General features: G+C 38.4%; 2 protein-coding genes across 2 annotated transcripts in view; one reads left to right on the forward strand and one right to left on the reverse strand.

Moving 5' to 3' along the window:
- Positions 1 to 18,467, forward strand: part of LOC121955513 (steroid hormone receptor ERR2-like) — a 170,576-nt gene that overhangs the window by 50,457 nt on the left and 101,652 nt on the right. Inside the window, exon 3 of the mRNA XM_088089222.1 lies at positions 15,942 to 16,116. The gene's annotated coding sequence lies outside the window, so the exon portion shown is untranslated. The remainder of the gene's footprint in view (positions 1 to 15,941; positions 16,117 to 18,467) is intronic.
- LOC121955433 (transforming growth factor beta-3 proprotein-like) lies at positions 1,174 to 18,431 on the reverse strand. The gene is made up of 7 exons (XM_042503391.2): positions 17,665 to 18,431; positions 10,289 to 10,452; positions 6,065 to 6,194; positions 5,825 to 5,932; positions 4,685 to 4,850; positions 4,306 to 4,459; positions 1,174 to 2,646 (listed from the first exon to the last, which is right to left on the reverse strand). The coding sequence occupies exons 1-7, from the start codon at positions 18,008 to 18,010 to the stop codon at positions 2,488 to 2,490; spliced, it is 1,227 nt and encodes a 408-aa protein (XP_042359325.1). The 5' UTR covers positions 18,011 to 18,431; the 3' UTR covers positions 1,174 to 2,487.

The raw sequence follows: 18,467 nt of genomic DNA on the forward strand, positions 1-18,467 counted from the left end.
TGGTGATTACTGCTAGTAACGCCATCCAGACCCATCAACGTTGTTATGGAAACATTGGGCCCCATTCACTAATATGTGCGTAGAAAACACTCTTACTTTGCGTATAAAATAAGCGCGGCCGCAAAATCGGATTCATGACACAAGCATACCAGGTGATTTTGTTCTTACCTCTGTGCGTGGGAGCTTGCTAGTGGCAACACTCATTCGGCGAATACCACCACTAACACAGTCCCAACCCAACAGTATTGCTATAAAAAAAATCTGAGCTCACCCAGGTTTCTCCTGTGAATAAGTGGCTTAATTTTGAGCAGAAAACCCAATTTAGCACAGTAAACCAGCTCTGTTAGCTTTGTGTGTCAGCAAAGCTGGTGGTGCTAACATAACAAGGCATTTCCTGTTGTTGCCGGGAAGGATGTCAATAAGTTCATTTTTTTATCGGTTATGCGTGTTGATCTTCAGTTTAATTTTGTTGCTCTTCAGGTTGACTCTGGAGTAGGCCTAGTCACGGCTATTTATCACCTCCAGCTACATGCTAATTTCAGCTCCTTAACCAGCAAGATGCAGTGACACGCAGCCACTAATTACCGTCCGTCTCCACCTAAGCAGTGCTAAAACACTGATCCAATAAGTCTGAGTTTGAAAAGGAGACTGAATAAAAGACTGAATAAATAAGAGATATATAAAGAGAAGTAACCGCCGTAAAGTTTGTACTCTTTTCATGCTGCTCTTTACTGTTTACCTGTTTGCTGACATGTCTGTTACAATACCCCCCCCCCTTGTCTGCCGCAGCATTGTGTACAAAACTCTGCTCTATTGGCAAAGGAAAAGGAGTTTATAGCCTATTTTAATGGGTTTATCTGTGTCTAGAAAAACCTGACTAGCTGTCTGAATAAAATAAAATGAAATAAAATAAAATTAAAGGCAATACATTTACATCACAAAACATTAAAATTTCACTTCCTTTAAATGGATAGGGCTTTTAAATGTGGCGCTAATGCTCACTGAGTGAATGGAGCGCCTGACTAAAAGGAAAGGCTTCTTGTATTTCATGTTATGAGGGTTGTTTTTTTCTTAAAAAATTAGAAAGGTTGTTAAAGGTTAATGGGTGCAGGGCTATCCAAAGCAAAATTAACCAAAACTGACATCTGTAATTGCTGGAGAAAATTGCTCTGATTGAACTTTCTGGGAATACTCCCCTTTTAATACACTTTAGTCAAACATACACTGGATCACATACAACAGGTCAAAGTCATTTGTACATGGACAAAAAGCTGCATTCTTTCTAAATCACAAGAAAATGTAACAGTACCCTTAGTTCAATATAAAAGTGTTTCCACCAATGGAGATACATGTCAATTTTTGTCCCAGTAAGTGAAACAATCTCTATATGACAAGTTGCATAACAGACCAAATCTGCTATTAATGTAAAAGAAATCCCATAAAAACCTGTTGCATAACACATGTTTTTTTTCCAGTATATTCTTTGATGTCCCAGAAATAATTTGAACCTGTTAGAGATGAGAACTTCCAGTGAATGGCAGTGTGCTCATGGCTTGTTTCCATCACAGTCCTTTGCTTCCATACAGGTCCCCTCCTCCTTCTATTCCTCCTCCTCCTCCTCTTCTTCTTCTTCCTCCATCCATTCTAATAGATGCACCGCAAAAAAAAAAAAAAAAAAAAAAAAGGCCATTGCTGCTGGCTGGCCAAAAAGAGAAAAGCTTGGCTCAACTTCTTTGTTCATTCACTTTCCATTGCAAATCCAGCAGGCATTCTCTCAGCTCTCCTTTTCCCTGACCACAGCTATGGCTTTGGATACAGCAGCGAGTCTGTCCTTTCTCCTTTTGTGTTTGAAGATAATGTCCACTGTTTGAAGGGAAGGGAACTTAAGGCAAAGGTAAAATCCAGCCTGAAAGGACTCTTCGACCACTCAGTAGGGCACAATCTATATTTATGACTATAAACAATGTTATCATCAAGGGTAGAGACAGGAAAGCTGCTCCACTGACAATGTAGAGACTTAAACTTTGTGGAATATTTTCTTCAACTCTGAAGCAGAAAATATTCCACAAAATGAGTTCATTCATGGTCCATGAAGCAGCTCCCGCTTTGTCACAGATCGATTTGTACAGGGCTTTCTGCAATCTTTAGGAATGTGTTCACCTCCACAAATCTACAAGGGAATATTTTAATATCATACTTTGATTGCAAGATGATGTTTGGCTTGGATTTTTTAATGAAAATAACTACCTGTCATCCAGAGTGGGAACGGGAAAAATCAAAACAAAAAATGATGATCTCAAGTTTTTCAGACAATCTGCATCCTTACAAAAATGTGTGACCTCCAGAAGTGGTGTTCAGATCTAAGCCACGAGGCCACAGGGTCAGTTTAAGTATTTGTCACAGCTAAGAGTCCAAAAGTCAACGAGCATGGGTTTTTTGTCAGTACCTAGTAAAATCCTGCCGTGCTGCCTTGCCGTTCACATCTTCTCAGCTACATTTGCAGGACTTGACGATCATGTTGGAGAGCTGCTCCACTTTGGGGGTCCGTCCAGAGTAGTAGAGTATAGTGAGGGGTTCCAGGTCTTGAGGGACGCAGCAGGGGGAGGCTGATGCCTCCGGATTCAGAGTGTTGTACAGGCTCAGCAGCTGTTGGAAAGCACACGGGAAAGATTACATTATATTATGTGTCTTGTGAGCAATTAAGAGTTAATAATATGCTGACTACTTTAAATCAGTGACCACTCTTACACGTACACTAATATTTCACTTTTATTCCGAATATGACAATATTCTAGATTTGTCTGGATATTCAGAATAAGGCCTTTTTCTGAATGATGCATTGTCAAAGTAAGATGTGGGACATGCAGATATTGTTCGGATTTTAGGAGCTTTCTTTGGACATGTATAAAGCGCGTTTGTAACATGCGTCTTGATCGGGGTTTATACCACAGTTTGCGATACATAGCTTCTTGTCTGTTTATGGTCAGCTCTGTGTGTTGTCGTGGATACATTATACACAAACCAACTTGCCAACAATTTACAAGGCCATTGGGTAGAGATGCATGCCCAAAAGAAAAGCTCACATTTGCAGTTGGTAGGAGAAACAAACCTACTTTTAGAGACTCAACAGGTTTTGGGATATGCGCAAATTTTGCAACTTCAGTCTACTCAAGAGGGTAGTTTCAGGAATGAAAGAGGGAGGTGGTTTTCGCATAGTCAAACAAGTTTGCTAAGGGTGGAAAATTTAGAAAAAATCCTATTTCGATGCAAGAAGCAAAATGGAACAAGCGGCTCCAACCGTTACTTCAAAATATTTTGACATTATAAATGACTTGCTAGGGCACTTTAATTGAGTATGCACGGTTGTATGTAAACAGGAATATTAGAGGAATTTTCATTTTCATTAGTTGACAGCTTTATGAGAACTTCATCTTTTTGGACCAAACCCAGAGTACTTTGTACATGTAAATGTAGTCACTCTAATAGCTTGACTATTATTAAGACATATCATTATGAATTCATCATGGAAACATATTAATAACCAAATAAACACTTCTCATAGTATTTACTAGACATACAGTAGTTTTCAAACTAGGGGTCGACCTAATTGGTTTTTCAGGGCCAATACCAGTACTGATTATTAGTAGTTAATGATACTGATAATCGGAATAATTGGAATAATAATAATTGGAACCGATATACATTTACAATAAAATTTAAAATCTTTCTGTCAATATTTGGAATTTGAAATGTAACAAACTCCAACAGAAAACGTTTGAATGCCTTTAGCAAAGCGTTTAATCAAAAGTTAAACTTTCAACATCAAATTTAGCAAGTTACCTGCAACTCTTTTATAGTCAAGTGAAAATTTAAATAAAAAATAGATGAATAAAAATAGCTCCCTAAGGTTTTACAAAGTAAAAGTTGCGTTCTTTGCACTTTTTAATCAATTAATTTTATGGGCAATTATTAAAATAGAAGGCAGACACAGATAAATGGAAAAATGCCAAATATCAGCCCCAATAATTGGCCAGGCTGATAATCTGTTTACGGTCACAACTTTGGACTCAACACTGTCAGCAGTTTTCATAGGGTTCATTTCTTCAGTAGAAAGTACTTCCACAGTTGGATGGTGGAGTCAGAGGTCTCAGAGGGGGATATCTCAAAATCTGGGTAAATAAAACTGTTACTATTTGCACGGCTACTTACCACTAGAAGTAAATGAGAGACTATGTTTTGAGTTGGTGGGAAAATTGTTACTCTCACAAGCTTTCCTGTTTTGTAACTCTGATCGGTGCTTCTTACCGAGCTGTGTGTTGTATCTGAGCTCCTCAGGTAAGGGCATGGCCCGGAGCAGTAGTTGGCATCGTAACCACTGGGCTCATGGATCCACTTCCAGTCCAAATCACGCCTGAAATCGATGTGGAGCTTGCGAACACAGCAGCTCTCCTCCGTGTTTCTGTGATGAGGATGCACAATAATAGCGTACTTAGACCTCTTATTTTTTGTAGTTGTGATCCTAACATTTAATATCTTTCCGGCCATATGTGTAAAATAACAGATATATTTAGCATAGCATAAGCTTTTCATAGTTTTGCAGTTAATGCATTTGGAGGATTTGATTAACTGACTAAATTTACTAGCACTGCACACTTCTGCTAGAGATGATTTGTGTATCCCTTACGAGAAACAGTAGTTTGTGTCCAGAGCTCTCTTGCGTCGGCGTGTAGACTGAGTTTCCAGGCGGTGGGGTGGGATCATCATGAGGATAAGGTGAGGCAGGTACTGGTCCTTTCTCTTCTTCAGGTGATCCAGATCCCAGCGACTGTGCTCCTCATCTCCATCCACGCCTTAATTATAGACAAGATGCATTTAAACCAACTATTTAGTGGCTTTTTTTCCTTTCGTAATTTCTCTCAACCAAGTATACAATTTGCAAAATTGTTGACTATGAAGCTGTCATCCCTGTTATTCTTTTACAAAATGCAGAACTGAAAAAACTGCCTTTATGTCAGACACTTTGTTCTAAAAGCACAATAAAATATTTTCATCGCAAGACAAGGCAAAAGTTAACTCAGACAGCGACATAAAGACAATCATTAGCACTTCCTATAATTGAGAAGAAATATACAAATAATCTTTTATTATTTGTATATTATTATTATTGTTATTTACCAGGATAAAGACATATTTGATGGAATTATTAAAGAGTAAACCTTGTAAATTGTAGCACTAAGGACCACATAACACACAATGATGGATGAAGTACCTGAAAGCCATACTTCTGTAAAAGTACAGGTATTTTACCAGAAAATGACTTTGGTAGAAGTTAAAGTCATGATATTACTCCAGTAGCAATAGTAACATATACCACCTTAAAAATGAAGCGTACATTACACTGGAAGAAAAACTAGGTCTTTTTACAACTTAAAGGATTAAAAGAACAAAATCAAGTTTTTCCTTCCCTCCCATTCCTTTATTCGCCCATCCATCCCTTCCTCCTTTCCTCCCTTATTTTATATTAAGTAACTAATATGCTTTGGGGAAATGTAGTGAAGCATAACTGAAGGTTAAAAGAAATATAAATACTTAAAGTAATAATTCACAGTTACATTTTAAGTATTTTTTGGCAATATCTATACTTTACTTGTTACATTACTACACTGATAATACATGCAACACAATCAATTGCATCTAAACTGATAAGAGGGATGATCAAATGAAAAAAAAATGGCAAAAAGACTAATATTTAGAGATATTAAATTGAAAGAGCAAACGACACCTTGCAGAAGTAACTATATGACAGAAAGCTGTTGAAACTCACCTTTAAACTTCACCTCCAGCACCTCGTTCTCGTTGTCAATGATGTCACCGTTTGGGTTGAACGTGTGGCAGGGACAGTGCACACTGATCTCCAAACCCAGATTACTTCCTGATGACAAAAGACAAATGCGAGGATTTCTACAAAGAAGTCCAAGTCAACTTTCTCTCCCTTCGAAATTAAATACTAAAGCAAAATACATTTTCAAACATGGGCTGATCATTTGGATTAATGGTATCTCACCTCTGTTCATCAGCCACTCCCTCACAGTTTCAGTCACATCGAAGGAGACCCACTCTGGAGTTCCTTTGGTCAGCACGTTCTTGGCTGCAAGGTAGCGTTGTTTTCTAATGTGTTCGTTTGGCCTCACAATCTACAAAGCAATAATAATAATAATAACGGTCACTCTGAAACATTTTTTCTCCTATAACATGTAGAATAGAGTGGAAAGGACACTGGTACAAGAAGCAGCTCTCCTTCATCCAATCATGATTGTTGTGGTAATTGTTGTAATTGTCTAATACATACAATACATACAATACTTTTTTTTTTTTTTTACAGGGACAGTGCACATTTAAAAGTAATTGCACCAGAGTTAGCTAGCAGCTAATTTCTATCTATTTTCACTGGGCAGACAAAAATAGATAAAAATGCACAAAACAGCAAGTAGCCTACACTACCTAAAATAAATATGAACATTTGAATTCATAAAACATCACAATACATAAGGACCACTGATATGAACGTAACGTCACATAAAACAACACAGTGCATAAAAGTCCATCAGAATAAAATCACTTTAACAGCCAGTGTTCAAGGTGATCTTTTGCACAGATTTTAGCCAAAACCTGAGCCTGGATTTATAAACCGCAAACTTCCAGAGTCTCTAATGTTTGTGGGTATGAAGTTCCACTTCCCACCACTGTGATTGAGAAAGCAGACTGACCAGATGCTGTCGGTCTGAACCGTGCCACCAATAACCCGTAATGAATCATGTTAGGAGCTAAGATAATGTGATTACTGGATGCATGCAAGCAGATGAAATAAATAAGATTGCAGCACATGTATTTGACATTAGACATCATGTGATTTTGAAATTATTAAAGCAAAGTCTGTATTTTACCCCAATTTAAGGGATTTTAAAGATGTTCCAAGGACTTAAGGACATTTCTAGGATTTTAAGGACATTTCTAGGATTATAGGATGTTTTTAGAATTTTAGGACAATTCTAGGATTTCAGGATGTTTCTAGGATTTCAGGATGTTTCTAGGATTTTAAGATGTTCTCAGGATTCAGGGGATACTCCACTGGCACTTTTTTTTTTGATAAACAAGCTCTATTTTGATGCTGTTTTATGCACTCTGGCACCTTATGGTATACTAAAAGTACAAAAACAATTCCGAGTATGAATCACTTTATTTTTTATTGTGAATTTGGCCTGCGGACCTCAAGCTTAGTATCACTGATTTATCACATTCATCATCTTACTGTAGCCTAGCAACCAACTAACAGACATTGTTGTGTCTTTCATATATTATTGATATTTTCATGTAGTGCTTGGCGCATCACACAAAACAGATTATTTTTCTTTAGTTTTTAATGGCGGCTTGCATCAATAATGTTGCTTTACCACCAACTACTGGATCTAAACCAAAGTCTCCACTTATTAAATAAAGTAACAACCCCTTCCCACTCATTTCCCACTTCGCTATAAATTCTCTATTTTCCAGGTGCGAGAAAGAGCCTAAAAGCTTTTCTACACTGCTGCTGCACACCTTCTCCAGAAACTCCCACAACACCCAGAAATCTCCTTGCTGCATCTATAATTATGTCAATTTTCTCAGATTTCCTTTCTCCAGCAATACTCTTAATTACCATTGCCACGAAGGCCCAAAACTTCACCGGATCATTACAAAACCTAAATTCCTCATGCCATACCTGACCTGCTTCCCCTATGCTTGTGTCTTTTCTTAGATCTAACCCAGATTATTTCTGTATCTTTTTGGACAGTTAGCTTCCCATGCTGCATGATTCCCTTTGCAAGGAAGGCACTTCTTTCTCACACTATCCCTCACATTCATTCTCCCCACATCTACCACACTATGCCCAAACTTTCAACAGTTCTTACTCAGTAGCTGTTTAGGGACATATACTGCCGTACTCGTCCAGGAACACTATCCGGCAAGTACTCCAAATCAAAGTGATTCATACCAGATTTAGTCTCATACATTACATTCATTATTTTGTCAAATTTCTTTTGAACAAAGTTGTCTGCCACTAGTTGCTGGACATAAAAATCATTTTCCACTGTTGTAACCTGCATAAAAGACATTCAGGGAACATTGGTAAATTTTAACATCCACAGATGGTCTGCTTGTGAGCTGTTCAAGGGACATCTGTAATTTGTAGCTACAGAAAATAACCTTGATTACACATGTTACTAAGCCTACTGCTAAACTGATTTAACGGGCAAAATCATTTTTTCTCCTTCTGTACTTTATACATTGAATACATTGAATTCATGAAAACTTTAGTTTTATTTCCGGCACATAAGACGCTTTATCTTTTCGGATCATTTTGTTTAGCGTCCACGTAAACCGTTTAGGTGGAATTTTTAATTAGATTCATTTAAATTACGCTTTTATGCTTCTGATTGGTTTATGAAGTCAGGTGACATCACATAGTCCACCCACCTTCAGCCTGAGGGGAGGACTAATTAGCCAAGATAACGCAAAACACCTTGTATGCAGGAATCCCACAGCAAGTTCACAGACAGCCTGTTTGTGTCCAGTGGATAAATGAAAGTCCAATATCTGTCTCTTTAGCTTGCAGGTTGTTCTACTTTCTTAACAAGCTAATGTTAGCTAACTAGTTGCTAGCCTTGTCTATACTGTATGCTGTTTCTTGGTCAGGTAGGGCAATGCCAGTTTATCAAAGCTTGTTTGCTGAAAATAGCTGCATGCTGTTAGTAAAATATAGTTTTACAATAAATGTGTGTGCACTAAGACCAAAACAATAAGCTAAAAGCTAAGAAAGTCTTGTAAAGCTGCAGAGTTGAATGCTAACTCTGTGGGTTTGTAACTGAAAGAGACCCTTTTTACATTTCCCCTGGTCTGTTTATTCTAGTGTGTTGTAGTGTAGTGTTGATCATATCATGCCGTTGGGCTTTGTGAACAAGCAAACTGTGTTCTGGATATGGCGCCGCCGCTCAGCCTTGCAAAAGGGGTGCTTGCAGTTACATAGCCTACATGTGAAGTTAATCACATTTTAATGATTGGTGCTTGTGCAAACAACTGTTTAGACAGATTTGATGTGAACAGAAATAAATGAGTGTTTTTGATGGGCTGTAATTTTGCCACGGTAAGACCGTCCAAGCCACAAAATAAATACAATGGAATACATGATAGGCTTGGTGAACTTAAGTCATCAGTTGTCAAAGGAGGAGACACTGCTGGCACATGCAGATTGCATTCAGTCACATTCAGCTTAAATAAAACACCCTGCAGAAAACTGTTACAGGAACAAAGCTGCCTACAGTGTCTTAGCAGTGAATTCTGTCATTACACGGCTGATACATTGATAGAAAAACACTACATTTGAGAGCAAATGCTAACAAGGGACCATTAAATGTGATGCATATATAATATATATGATATATTCATTATATACAGTATTTATAGTATTATTCAGAATGACAATACTGTCCATTTGGGTTTTCTTATCAGAGTATCTGTATATAGTGTTATTTTTTATTTATTTACTTCAGTCATTATTTTCGTATTGAATTCTTAATGCCAAGGACATTACAAGCCAATAATGGGCATGATGATGTTGACTACAGTGTATGTAATTCAGTTCAGTGCAATTCAGTTCAATTCAATTCAATTCAATTCAAGTCAATTCAGTTCAGTTCAGTTCAGTACAGTTCAGTTCATCATTGGTCCTAGAGGGCAATTTGTGTTGCAGCAAATGTAAAAACATAGTAAAAACACATAAAGCACAAACAATATGCCACAGAAACATACAACAGATCCCATTAATCTGCACATTAAGCTCCACAGACCAGAGCTTTTTAACAGCTTTATAAACTTTGCCTACTGTTTTGAGGAATGACCTCTTCATAACCAAAATGAGAACTCTATTAGTTCTGGGTTGCCAGCGCTACACTAACAGAAACTCTGTCCTGCTTCTATTAACATTCTGCAGGCCTGTTGAGCTGTGGCTGTTACCATTTCCTGCAACCACAATCTGGTTATTGTTGGCTCTCTTTGTCAGTTAGGCACAACATCATGTGGTGGAGAACAACTAACCATCTTATGTAAGAAACGTTACTGACAGTCTATAATTAAACTATCTAGTAACAAAGATTAATATTTAGAAAAAGGCTGTGAAGCTCCTTGTTGCTTTGACTGTGAGCTTTGCCTTTGATTTCAGTAGAAGGGACAAGAAAACGGTACCTTTACGCACCTGGTAGAGCTCAATCCGCTGTTCATTCCTCTTGGAACTTGAGTTTGGCACCCTCAGAGCTCGAAACTCTGCTCTGAAGAGGTTGGTTGCGTTCCTTTCCATGGCGGAGACGTTGAAGCGGAAAACCTTAGAGGTGATGCCTTTTGGGCAGTAGAGCAGATCGTCTGGAACAGAGAGAATAAAATAAAGATTTTAAAAGAGAACAGGCTTGGAAATTCTTATCGTGGTCTGATGCAATAAAAGCAGTTCTTGTCTGAAACACAGACCTCAAATGCTACATGACCTGTGGAACACATTATTACAGACACTTACATTATTATCCTCTTTATATGAGTGTACCAGTTTAAATGAGTTCTCAGGTAGCCCTTTTTCACATCAGCAAGCACAGGTGTTACTAGTAACATTTTCTCCTTTGGTAATAAGTCGTACAAAAACAACTTTAAAACCTTAGAAACAAGGTGTTGCCATCATGAAACAAGGAAAATTCTATCCTTAAATATGTGTCTGCAGTTGACCAAAAAAGTGAATGTACAATATTAAATTATTTAATAATAGGTTCACAACTAAAGTTTTTTTTTATTATTAATTAATCTACTAAATAACATTTTATTTATTATGGACCAACACTTGTATGCCACCTTTCTGAGTGCTTTTACACTACTTGTCACATTCAACTATTCACACACATTACTGCTATTCATAAGACATTCATATGAAATCACACACTGATGACACAGCTGCAACACAGCTGAGTATTCGACAGGCGGACCTCTACCTCCTTAGCCACAGTCAGAACGTAGGGACAGAAAGTCTTTTCAAAATTTTTCAAAGCTAGAGATGGCTTTATCAATTGCATTTTTTATCAAGACATTCTTACTCCCAACTTGTCAAATATTGACGCTTGGTCAGTGGCCCTACACACCAAACTATAAAGCTCTAGATACACCTGCAGCATCAGTTTTGGACACTCAGGAATGGTGTGTCAATTTATGCTTCTAACATGTATTTTGTATTTAAAAAACAAACTAAATTTTCAGAGAAAATGGACAGTTTCTACTCATTTAAATGCATACAGTCTCTATTCAAAATAAAATTAGAACTTAGGTAAAACACTTCACTTTAAGATTTACTTCCTTTGGTTTACACAACAAAAGCTTTTGGTTAAGTTTATAAGAAAACACCACGGTTTGGCTTAAAATAAGAACGTTTGTTACTAATGTAACGTAAACTCATGTGATTTACACCTCTTGCTTAGTATGCAATACATAAAAACACATCATGTGGTTATTGAAATTACTTCACTGACGTTTGGTTTCACATGGGACAGGAGCATTTATTTTCTGGGTGAAAGTCGGGAGTTTATTTGACCAATCTGCCTCCACTCCCCTCCCACCCCCTGCCAATCTTAATGCTCTTTATACTTGGGCATCAAAAGTTGTCGCCACTAAAGGGTTTCTTGGTGCATCGGTGTCTGAAGCTGAGGGCCACTGACATGGCGTTGGAAGAGAAACCAGTTGGTTTTGTCTGACCTACACTCTAAAACTGGAGATGCACAATATTGGATTTTTTTTTGTGCCAATATCCTGATTTATAACAATTTGGATAATAACTGATGCGAATATTGATATATCCACTTTTGTTTTCCAATTTTAGTAATAATGAAGTGTCTTCTGTCGTGGCATTAACATCATATTATGCATACTCTTATCCTGATGACCCACCAGCAGATGGAGACATAAAGTACAATGCTTTTGTATGTAATATCCATTCATTGTGCAAGTAAGAAAAATACTTCAACTTGGGGTTGATGTTTTGTACATGTTCACTTTGTCAATAAAAAAATCTGTTTGTGATATCAGTAGAAATCAGCATGTATACAGATTCTGATATTTCCTTTTAAAGCCAGTATTGACTGATACCAGTGACGTGCCAGTATTATCTTGCATCCCTATCCAAAACCATAATTAATTGTTCTAGCAAACGAGGCAAAGACAAGCTGCAAATCCTTATAAGTAAAGAGCTGAAACTTGTGAATTTTGGGCGGTTATACTTGAAAAATATTTGCTTTTTGATTAATATTTGAATATTTTGATTATTTTTCTCTTGATCAGTTTAATGATTAATTGACCATTGATTTCAACTCCATTTAATAACAAACCGTTCAAGCCTATTTCCATCCACAACATAGTTTTGGAAAATACTTCCCTACCTCAATGAGGTATGTGATCATTTGAATCAAACTTGTATCCACTTGATGCCAGAGTACTTTCAGGTGTGCAAAGAGTTACAGCACTATATTAACTGTGTTGGCAGCAAATGTAATAATTCTAAATTCTAGGTGGCGATGCAGTGTGTCCTTTTTTGCCTTTTAAGCGATACTTTAATATAAAAACATTGGCATGGATTTACAGTATTTTTTGTTATATGCTCATAAACCCATTCACACCTAAAATCTGATCTTGGTTTGCCTGACTCTTTAGTGGCTGGCACTAAGTTTATCAGCTCACAGTGGATGATTGGTGTGGTTTCCTGCCTTATCTAAATTCCTCAGTGTTTCTCCAACACATTTTGTCTATATTTGGTGGAAATGAAAATGCTGTAATTGAAATGGCAATATTATTGAGCTTAGTATGACTTCACTCCTCTGGTATCTGTGTATCAAAAACCCTGCTATCCTTGGTCCCACTGACAACTTTTTGGACCCAGACCCCCTTTCTGACCATGATGACTTCTCCACAACCCAACCTCAGTCATTGACATATGCCAGATTCTGTATGCGTACCATGCTATAAAAGGAAATCTTTCCGATGATTGCAGCCCGGCCTCTCAATGTAGTAATTTGCCAGTCTTCCAGCAGCTTTCTGCTTCATTTGCACCTGTCACGGATTTGTGTTGGTTCACAGAGCTGCCTCAGATCCACCAAAGGTCAACAGTTTACCTTCAAAATCATCAAAAAGTGAGAGTGTGTTTGCCCACATTAACATAGGGAAAGAGTGATGTCACTGGCTAAGATTCAAAATTTTATTCCAAAAAGCTACACCTCTGGTCCTGTTATATCACAAAGGGGCAATACACTTAACTGTTTCTACTTTTGGGAAAAGCACTTTTTGCTTTCTTGAGATGAGAATATTGATATCAAATTCATATTCATATCAGCTTTATAAATATGAAGTTAGAGCTATTGTTTAGCTTAGCTTAGTGCAAAGACAGGCAGAGGGGGAAGCAGCCAACCCTCTCAGTCCAAAGCTAATAAAATCGGCCTACCAGCACCTGATGGGGACACATGCCTTTGAGTGTTAGTCAAAGAATGTTGTTGCATTTGCCTGTTAACAGAGCGTTAGTTTTAAAGGTGAAAAAGCATACTGCTACTTATGTAATAACTGACAACATCAGCCATGCAGCAAGTGCCCCAAAACAGTTAATGTTTAAGTGACAAAGCACTCTAGCAGTCGTAGTATTTATGACAGGAGCAAAGGAGGAAATAATGTGATGGTATAATAGTGACAAAGTTTGTTTAGTGAAGAAGTTGGGGTGGATGGATGGGTCAACAAGACAAAACCCAATCGTCTGAATAAATGTTATCATAATTTCTGTATTGTGTCATAACATATTGTGTAAATCTGTGCCTTTTTTTGTCATTTAACTGAAAAAATGTTCCTGCCAAAGTAGGGTGAGAGTTGAGCTCATTGAATCTATAAAATTATTCACCTTGCCTGCTCTGGCATATGAAAATCACATTAGTCAGCCTCAGAGAGCAGGCTCGGTGTATGCATGTGGATATACAGAGTATTGACAAAATGCATATTTCCAAGTATGACATCATTTTGGACACATAAGAAAAACACTCTACAATGCCAATACCACAGTTTTAGGATTTAGTAAAGGGTAAAATTTGAAGAATATTATTGGCTTGTTGACATTTTAAGTATCTGAGAAGTAGAGATGTTGACTAGTGCATATATGTCAGTTCAGTACTTATGATGCTGTTATATTCTGCCTTTTTCCTTCTTTGTTTTTCAGCTAATCACATCAAAATAAAGGGCATTAAGACCATAACATTTCCTATTATTATGAAACTATTGCCTTCACCTAGTTGCTAGAAAAAAACACATTTATGTTTATAAGTCTTGCATCATGAAGCCCATCTGTGGCTCTGAACCACACCAAGTCCAGGCACCTACTGCCTGGCGTTTTTTGTCAAAACCATTTTTGCGAGATTCAAAACAGAACATTGCTGAAGGAAAATAGGTCTTTTGAGAAACACCTGTTGATTTCAAAGGGACTGTGATGCAATGGTCTTGGCTTTGCTCTAGACCATGAGGCCCTCTCTGGCTCTTACACACGCACAGCATTTATCCTATTCTACTTTCTCGGTAATCCAAACTCAGCCGGACCACATGCTGCATGAATCTCCCTCAAGTGCTGACACATGTCCCTCTCAGCACAGGTTTTCCACTTCCAGTTCAGAGCTTTTTATTTCTATAGAGGAAATAGTTGTGCCAAATGAAGGTTTAGCACAAATCACCAACAGGCCTTTACTGGTAATCTTTAATATTTCACAAGCAAAATAAAGCTCATTATTAACTGAGCGGTGAAATTAATGTTACCTAGAGCAGTGATTCCCAACTGGTGGATTGCGGTCCAAAAGAAGGTCGTGAGTCCATTCTGAATGGACTGTAAGTGACTTACAAACATGTCAAGTTTGTGAAAAACTGGCTGGCTGTTTTTGGGAGTTTTGTTTTTTGTTTGCTTGTATGTTTGTTTTGGACCCTCCCTAAAGCTACAAATATTTTTCCTTGAGCCTCCTTGAGTGACTCGGGGAAAATGCCTGAAGTGTCTGTCCCTCGTAATATGTTCAAGGACCACTGGAAATTTAAAAATCCAACTCTAATTTCTGTTTTTAAAGTTTCCGACTGTGATAAATGATGTCATTTTGGTGATTTTTTTTTTTATTGTGACTGGCCTGCAGTTTGAAAGGCATGTTTTCTTTAAAAATTGCCAAAAAAAGTTTGTAAATATTACCCAAAATTTTAAAAGAAAAAAAAATTTGTTAACGAAAACACGCCTTCCCAACTTGCGATTTTTCTTCCCAGGCTAAGCCCCCAGTGTCCTTTAAGTCCTAGAAACACCCCTGGTTTTAACTGACTGCACTTTATTCTTGGAATATGATTTATTTCATTGTGTATTAAGCTCATGTGTTATTTACATTTTGTCAAATAAAATTGAATATGTGGCAGTTTTTCTTATGTGTGGACCCAGAGAAATCTGGACCCAGTGGCTGGACCAGTTGGGAACCACTGGCCTAGAGGCAATGAAATGACGGCACAGTAGAATCATTCAGCTTTAAAGGGATGGATGTCGGCTCAGTTTCACACTCAATTTAGCAACCTGAGCAGTGCAGTAAGTGATCTCATGCTCATGGGCCACCCGTGTGGGTAATTCACCGGCCAAGACAGGAAGTGGGGTCACTCTAAGCGCCATGTCAGTGGGGAGGTGGTTGGTAGTGATGTGTGGGACCCTACTCCTGTCCAGACAGACTCCAGGGCAGAGAGAGTGATGCCTCTATCCAGACTAACGGGGAGGTCCTTCCATCATCTAACTTTTCCTGTCCACCTCTGTTAACTTTTCCTACTTTCCTACTTTTCTCCTAAAGGCATCCCCATCCGCCTGGGCAGATGTCCCTCTCATTTGGGCCTGACTGGAAAGGAAGTGGGAACATCTGGGGAGAAGGACAGAATCCATGGAGGAAAATAACAAGAGGAGGAAGAGTGGAGTCAGGAGTAGGAGGAGAGTGACTTTCCTGGAACACTGATGCAGGGTTAAAACAGGTTGGTAGGAAGTTTACCTTTCAATTTTACAAATCCTAAAAGAGCTCTGACACTCTTTAAGGAAAATGCTGGTTCACAGTATTTATATTTAAGGCCTCCCTCAGCCTCAAAAATGTGTTTTGCTTGTGTTTTTTTTCCTTGAAAGTGCAAGAATATGTGCTGTTTTCACATCCATCAAGTCTGAGTTTACATGTGTACCTACAGGATGATGATGTGACATCACGACTTGTCTTGGATTCAGTTGAGCTCCATAATGAAACTTAACAAGACTTCTCATTGAAGTTGCAAGCATCTTGGGTCCAGCAGGTCAACTTTTGAAATAGAAGCAAATTGCATATTTATAGGTTCTGGATTTCTACTTTTAATTGTAGAGTTTTTCAAGAAGTAATTAAAAATGTTTTGGTAGTTAAACCATAGATATGACGCAAATAATTATTCCAAGCACGTGTTTTAAACTTACTTGAAGGGGATGCAGCAGACCACGGCTGTAGCTACTGAGTCAACACGGTGGATGGAGGCTGAGGGGGACCAAATCTTTCACCCAGGAAAAAAATCAAATTTGAAAACTACTCTCCTATTATCAGGCATCTGTTGCCGCAAATACATTTTCTACTTTAGGAACTGGATTGTTCATTAGCAGCGCTATTGGAAGATATATATATATATATATATATATATATATATATATATATATATATATATATATATATATATATATACTGTTCATTGCACCACTCTCGGGGTGCAGAGCATACTCTGGGCACAGACGGAGCAGCAGAACATCAGGTGCAGTGAAAGTGAAACTTAACAGTTCATTCTGCTGGGTCTAGAAGTTTGAATTCACTCACAGCAGCTGCTCCTCCTATCCATCAGTCTGATCCAATTAGTTCTGAGCAGATCGACTGATTAGTTATCCACCCTGCAAGTCACAAAGCTACTGATGAGGGTGAAAAAACTAATTAAGAACTCCTTTGCTTTGTGTTTTCTGACCTGCAACAAAAACTGCCAAACTTAGAGAGGGGTTTGCTGTTGTTGCCCCCCTGCCCCTACTGTTACAAATACAGTATAACTCTGTGGGAAATACTGATGTATCATAAGCAAGTACAGCTATACATTAACTGTAATACTAGAACTGGTAGTAAAAATGATGGTAATTTGTTACATTTATTTCTGATTACATTAACAAATTATTATCATTTTAGACAGCACTGCATGGTTACCTGTGTAGCAAAGTATTTTTAAGATTTTTTTATCAATAAATTCGGGGTGCATTTATGACATACTTGAATATTAAAGGGGGGGTGTGCCCCCCTCAAAATATATTATAGTTACAGCCCTGCAGCAGACCTAAAACACAGTGAGAGTTGCTGAACAATAGGTTAAAAACCTGACAGATATTCATCAATGACACTGGAATCCTGCAGAGTTTTGGTGCGTCAGGCTGGCACTGGTTTGGGGCATTTGGTGCGTAATTACGCACTACGGACCCGTTAATTGCTGGCACTGAAACGGGAACGCGATAGCTACCCAATAAATGGCGATACTTACTGCTTTCTGGCGGTCCGTAGACCATGTTGAATTTGTATATCTCTTTGGCATAGTACTCTGTCTCTGTGTTGTCCTGGCCGCAACTCTGCTGCCGATCCCTCCTGAGCTCCTCCAGTAGCTCCTTGGTGCTGTTGTACAGAGCCTGGATCTGATACGGGATCTTATTCGGTCCGAGAGACTGCGGAGGACTTGTCAGTCGGAGTTTACTCAAAATCTGACCCCGTATCGCCTCGACCCTCTTCCTCTTCACATGATCGATATCCACGGTGGCACAAGTTGACAGAGATGAGCTCAGAGTTGCGCAGTTGAGGAGGAGGACAAACAGCAAAGCTTTACCCAAATGCATCTTTCTCTCTGCATTTGGTTCGCTCTGTAGTTGAAATGTGCAGGTCAGTGTCACTGAAGTCAAACTGATAACTGTTGTTTCTTTTTACTTCCTTTGGGAACTAATGATGAAAAACTCCGCACTTAGTTCGTTTTATCGTGGCAGTCCCTTTTGTTATCAGCAGAAATCCAAGTATGTGTTCGCCCATTAGACATTACTCAATTCAAAAGTCCCGAACAGAAACTATTCCGCATGTGTGACATTTATCCGGCACAAACAGATCTGTAGAAACAAACTTTTCTTTTGCATTCTTGTGCTCAGTCCAGTCGATTTAAGTCGTCCCGCCGCTTGGCATATTTCTCCTCTTTTCTGTCATTAAAGTGTGATGTTGGCTCTGTGTTGTCTGTGCGGAGGCAGACCGCTGGCTGTCAGGTTAAGGAGGTATATGCAACTTTGAGCGGTCTGCATGGCCTCACGT

The sequence above is a fragment of the Plectropomus leopardus genome, chromosome 16 (assembly GCF_026936395.1).
Source record: "Plectropomus leopardus strain MGB_pleo_1.0 chromosome 16, ASM2693639v1, whole genome shotgun sequence".
Taxonomy (NCBI): Eukaryota; Metazoa; Chordata; class Actinopteri; order Perciformes; family Serranidae; genus Plectropomus; species Plectropomus leopardus.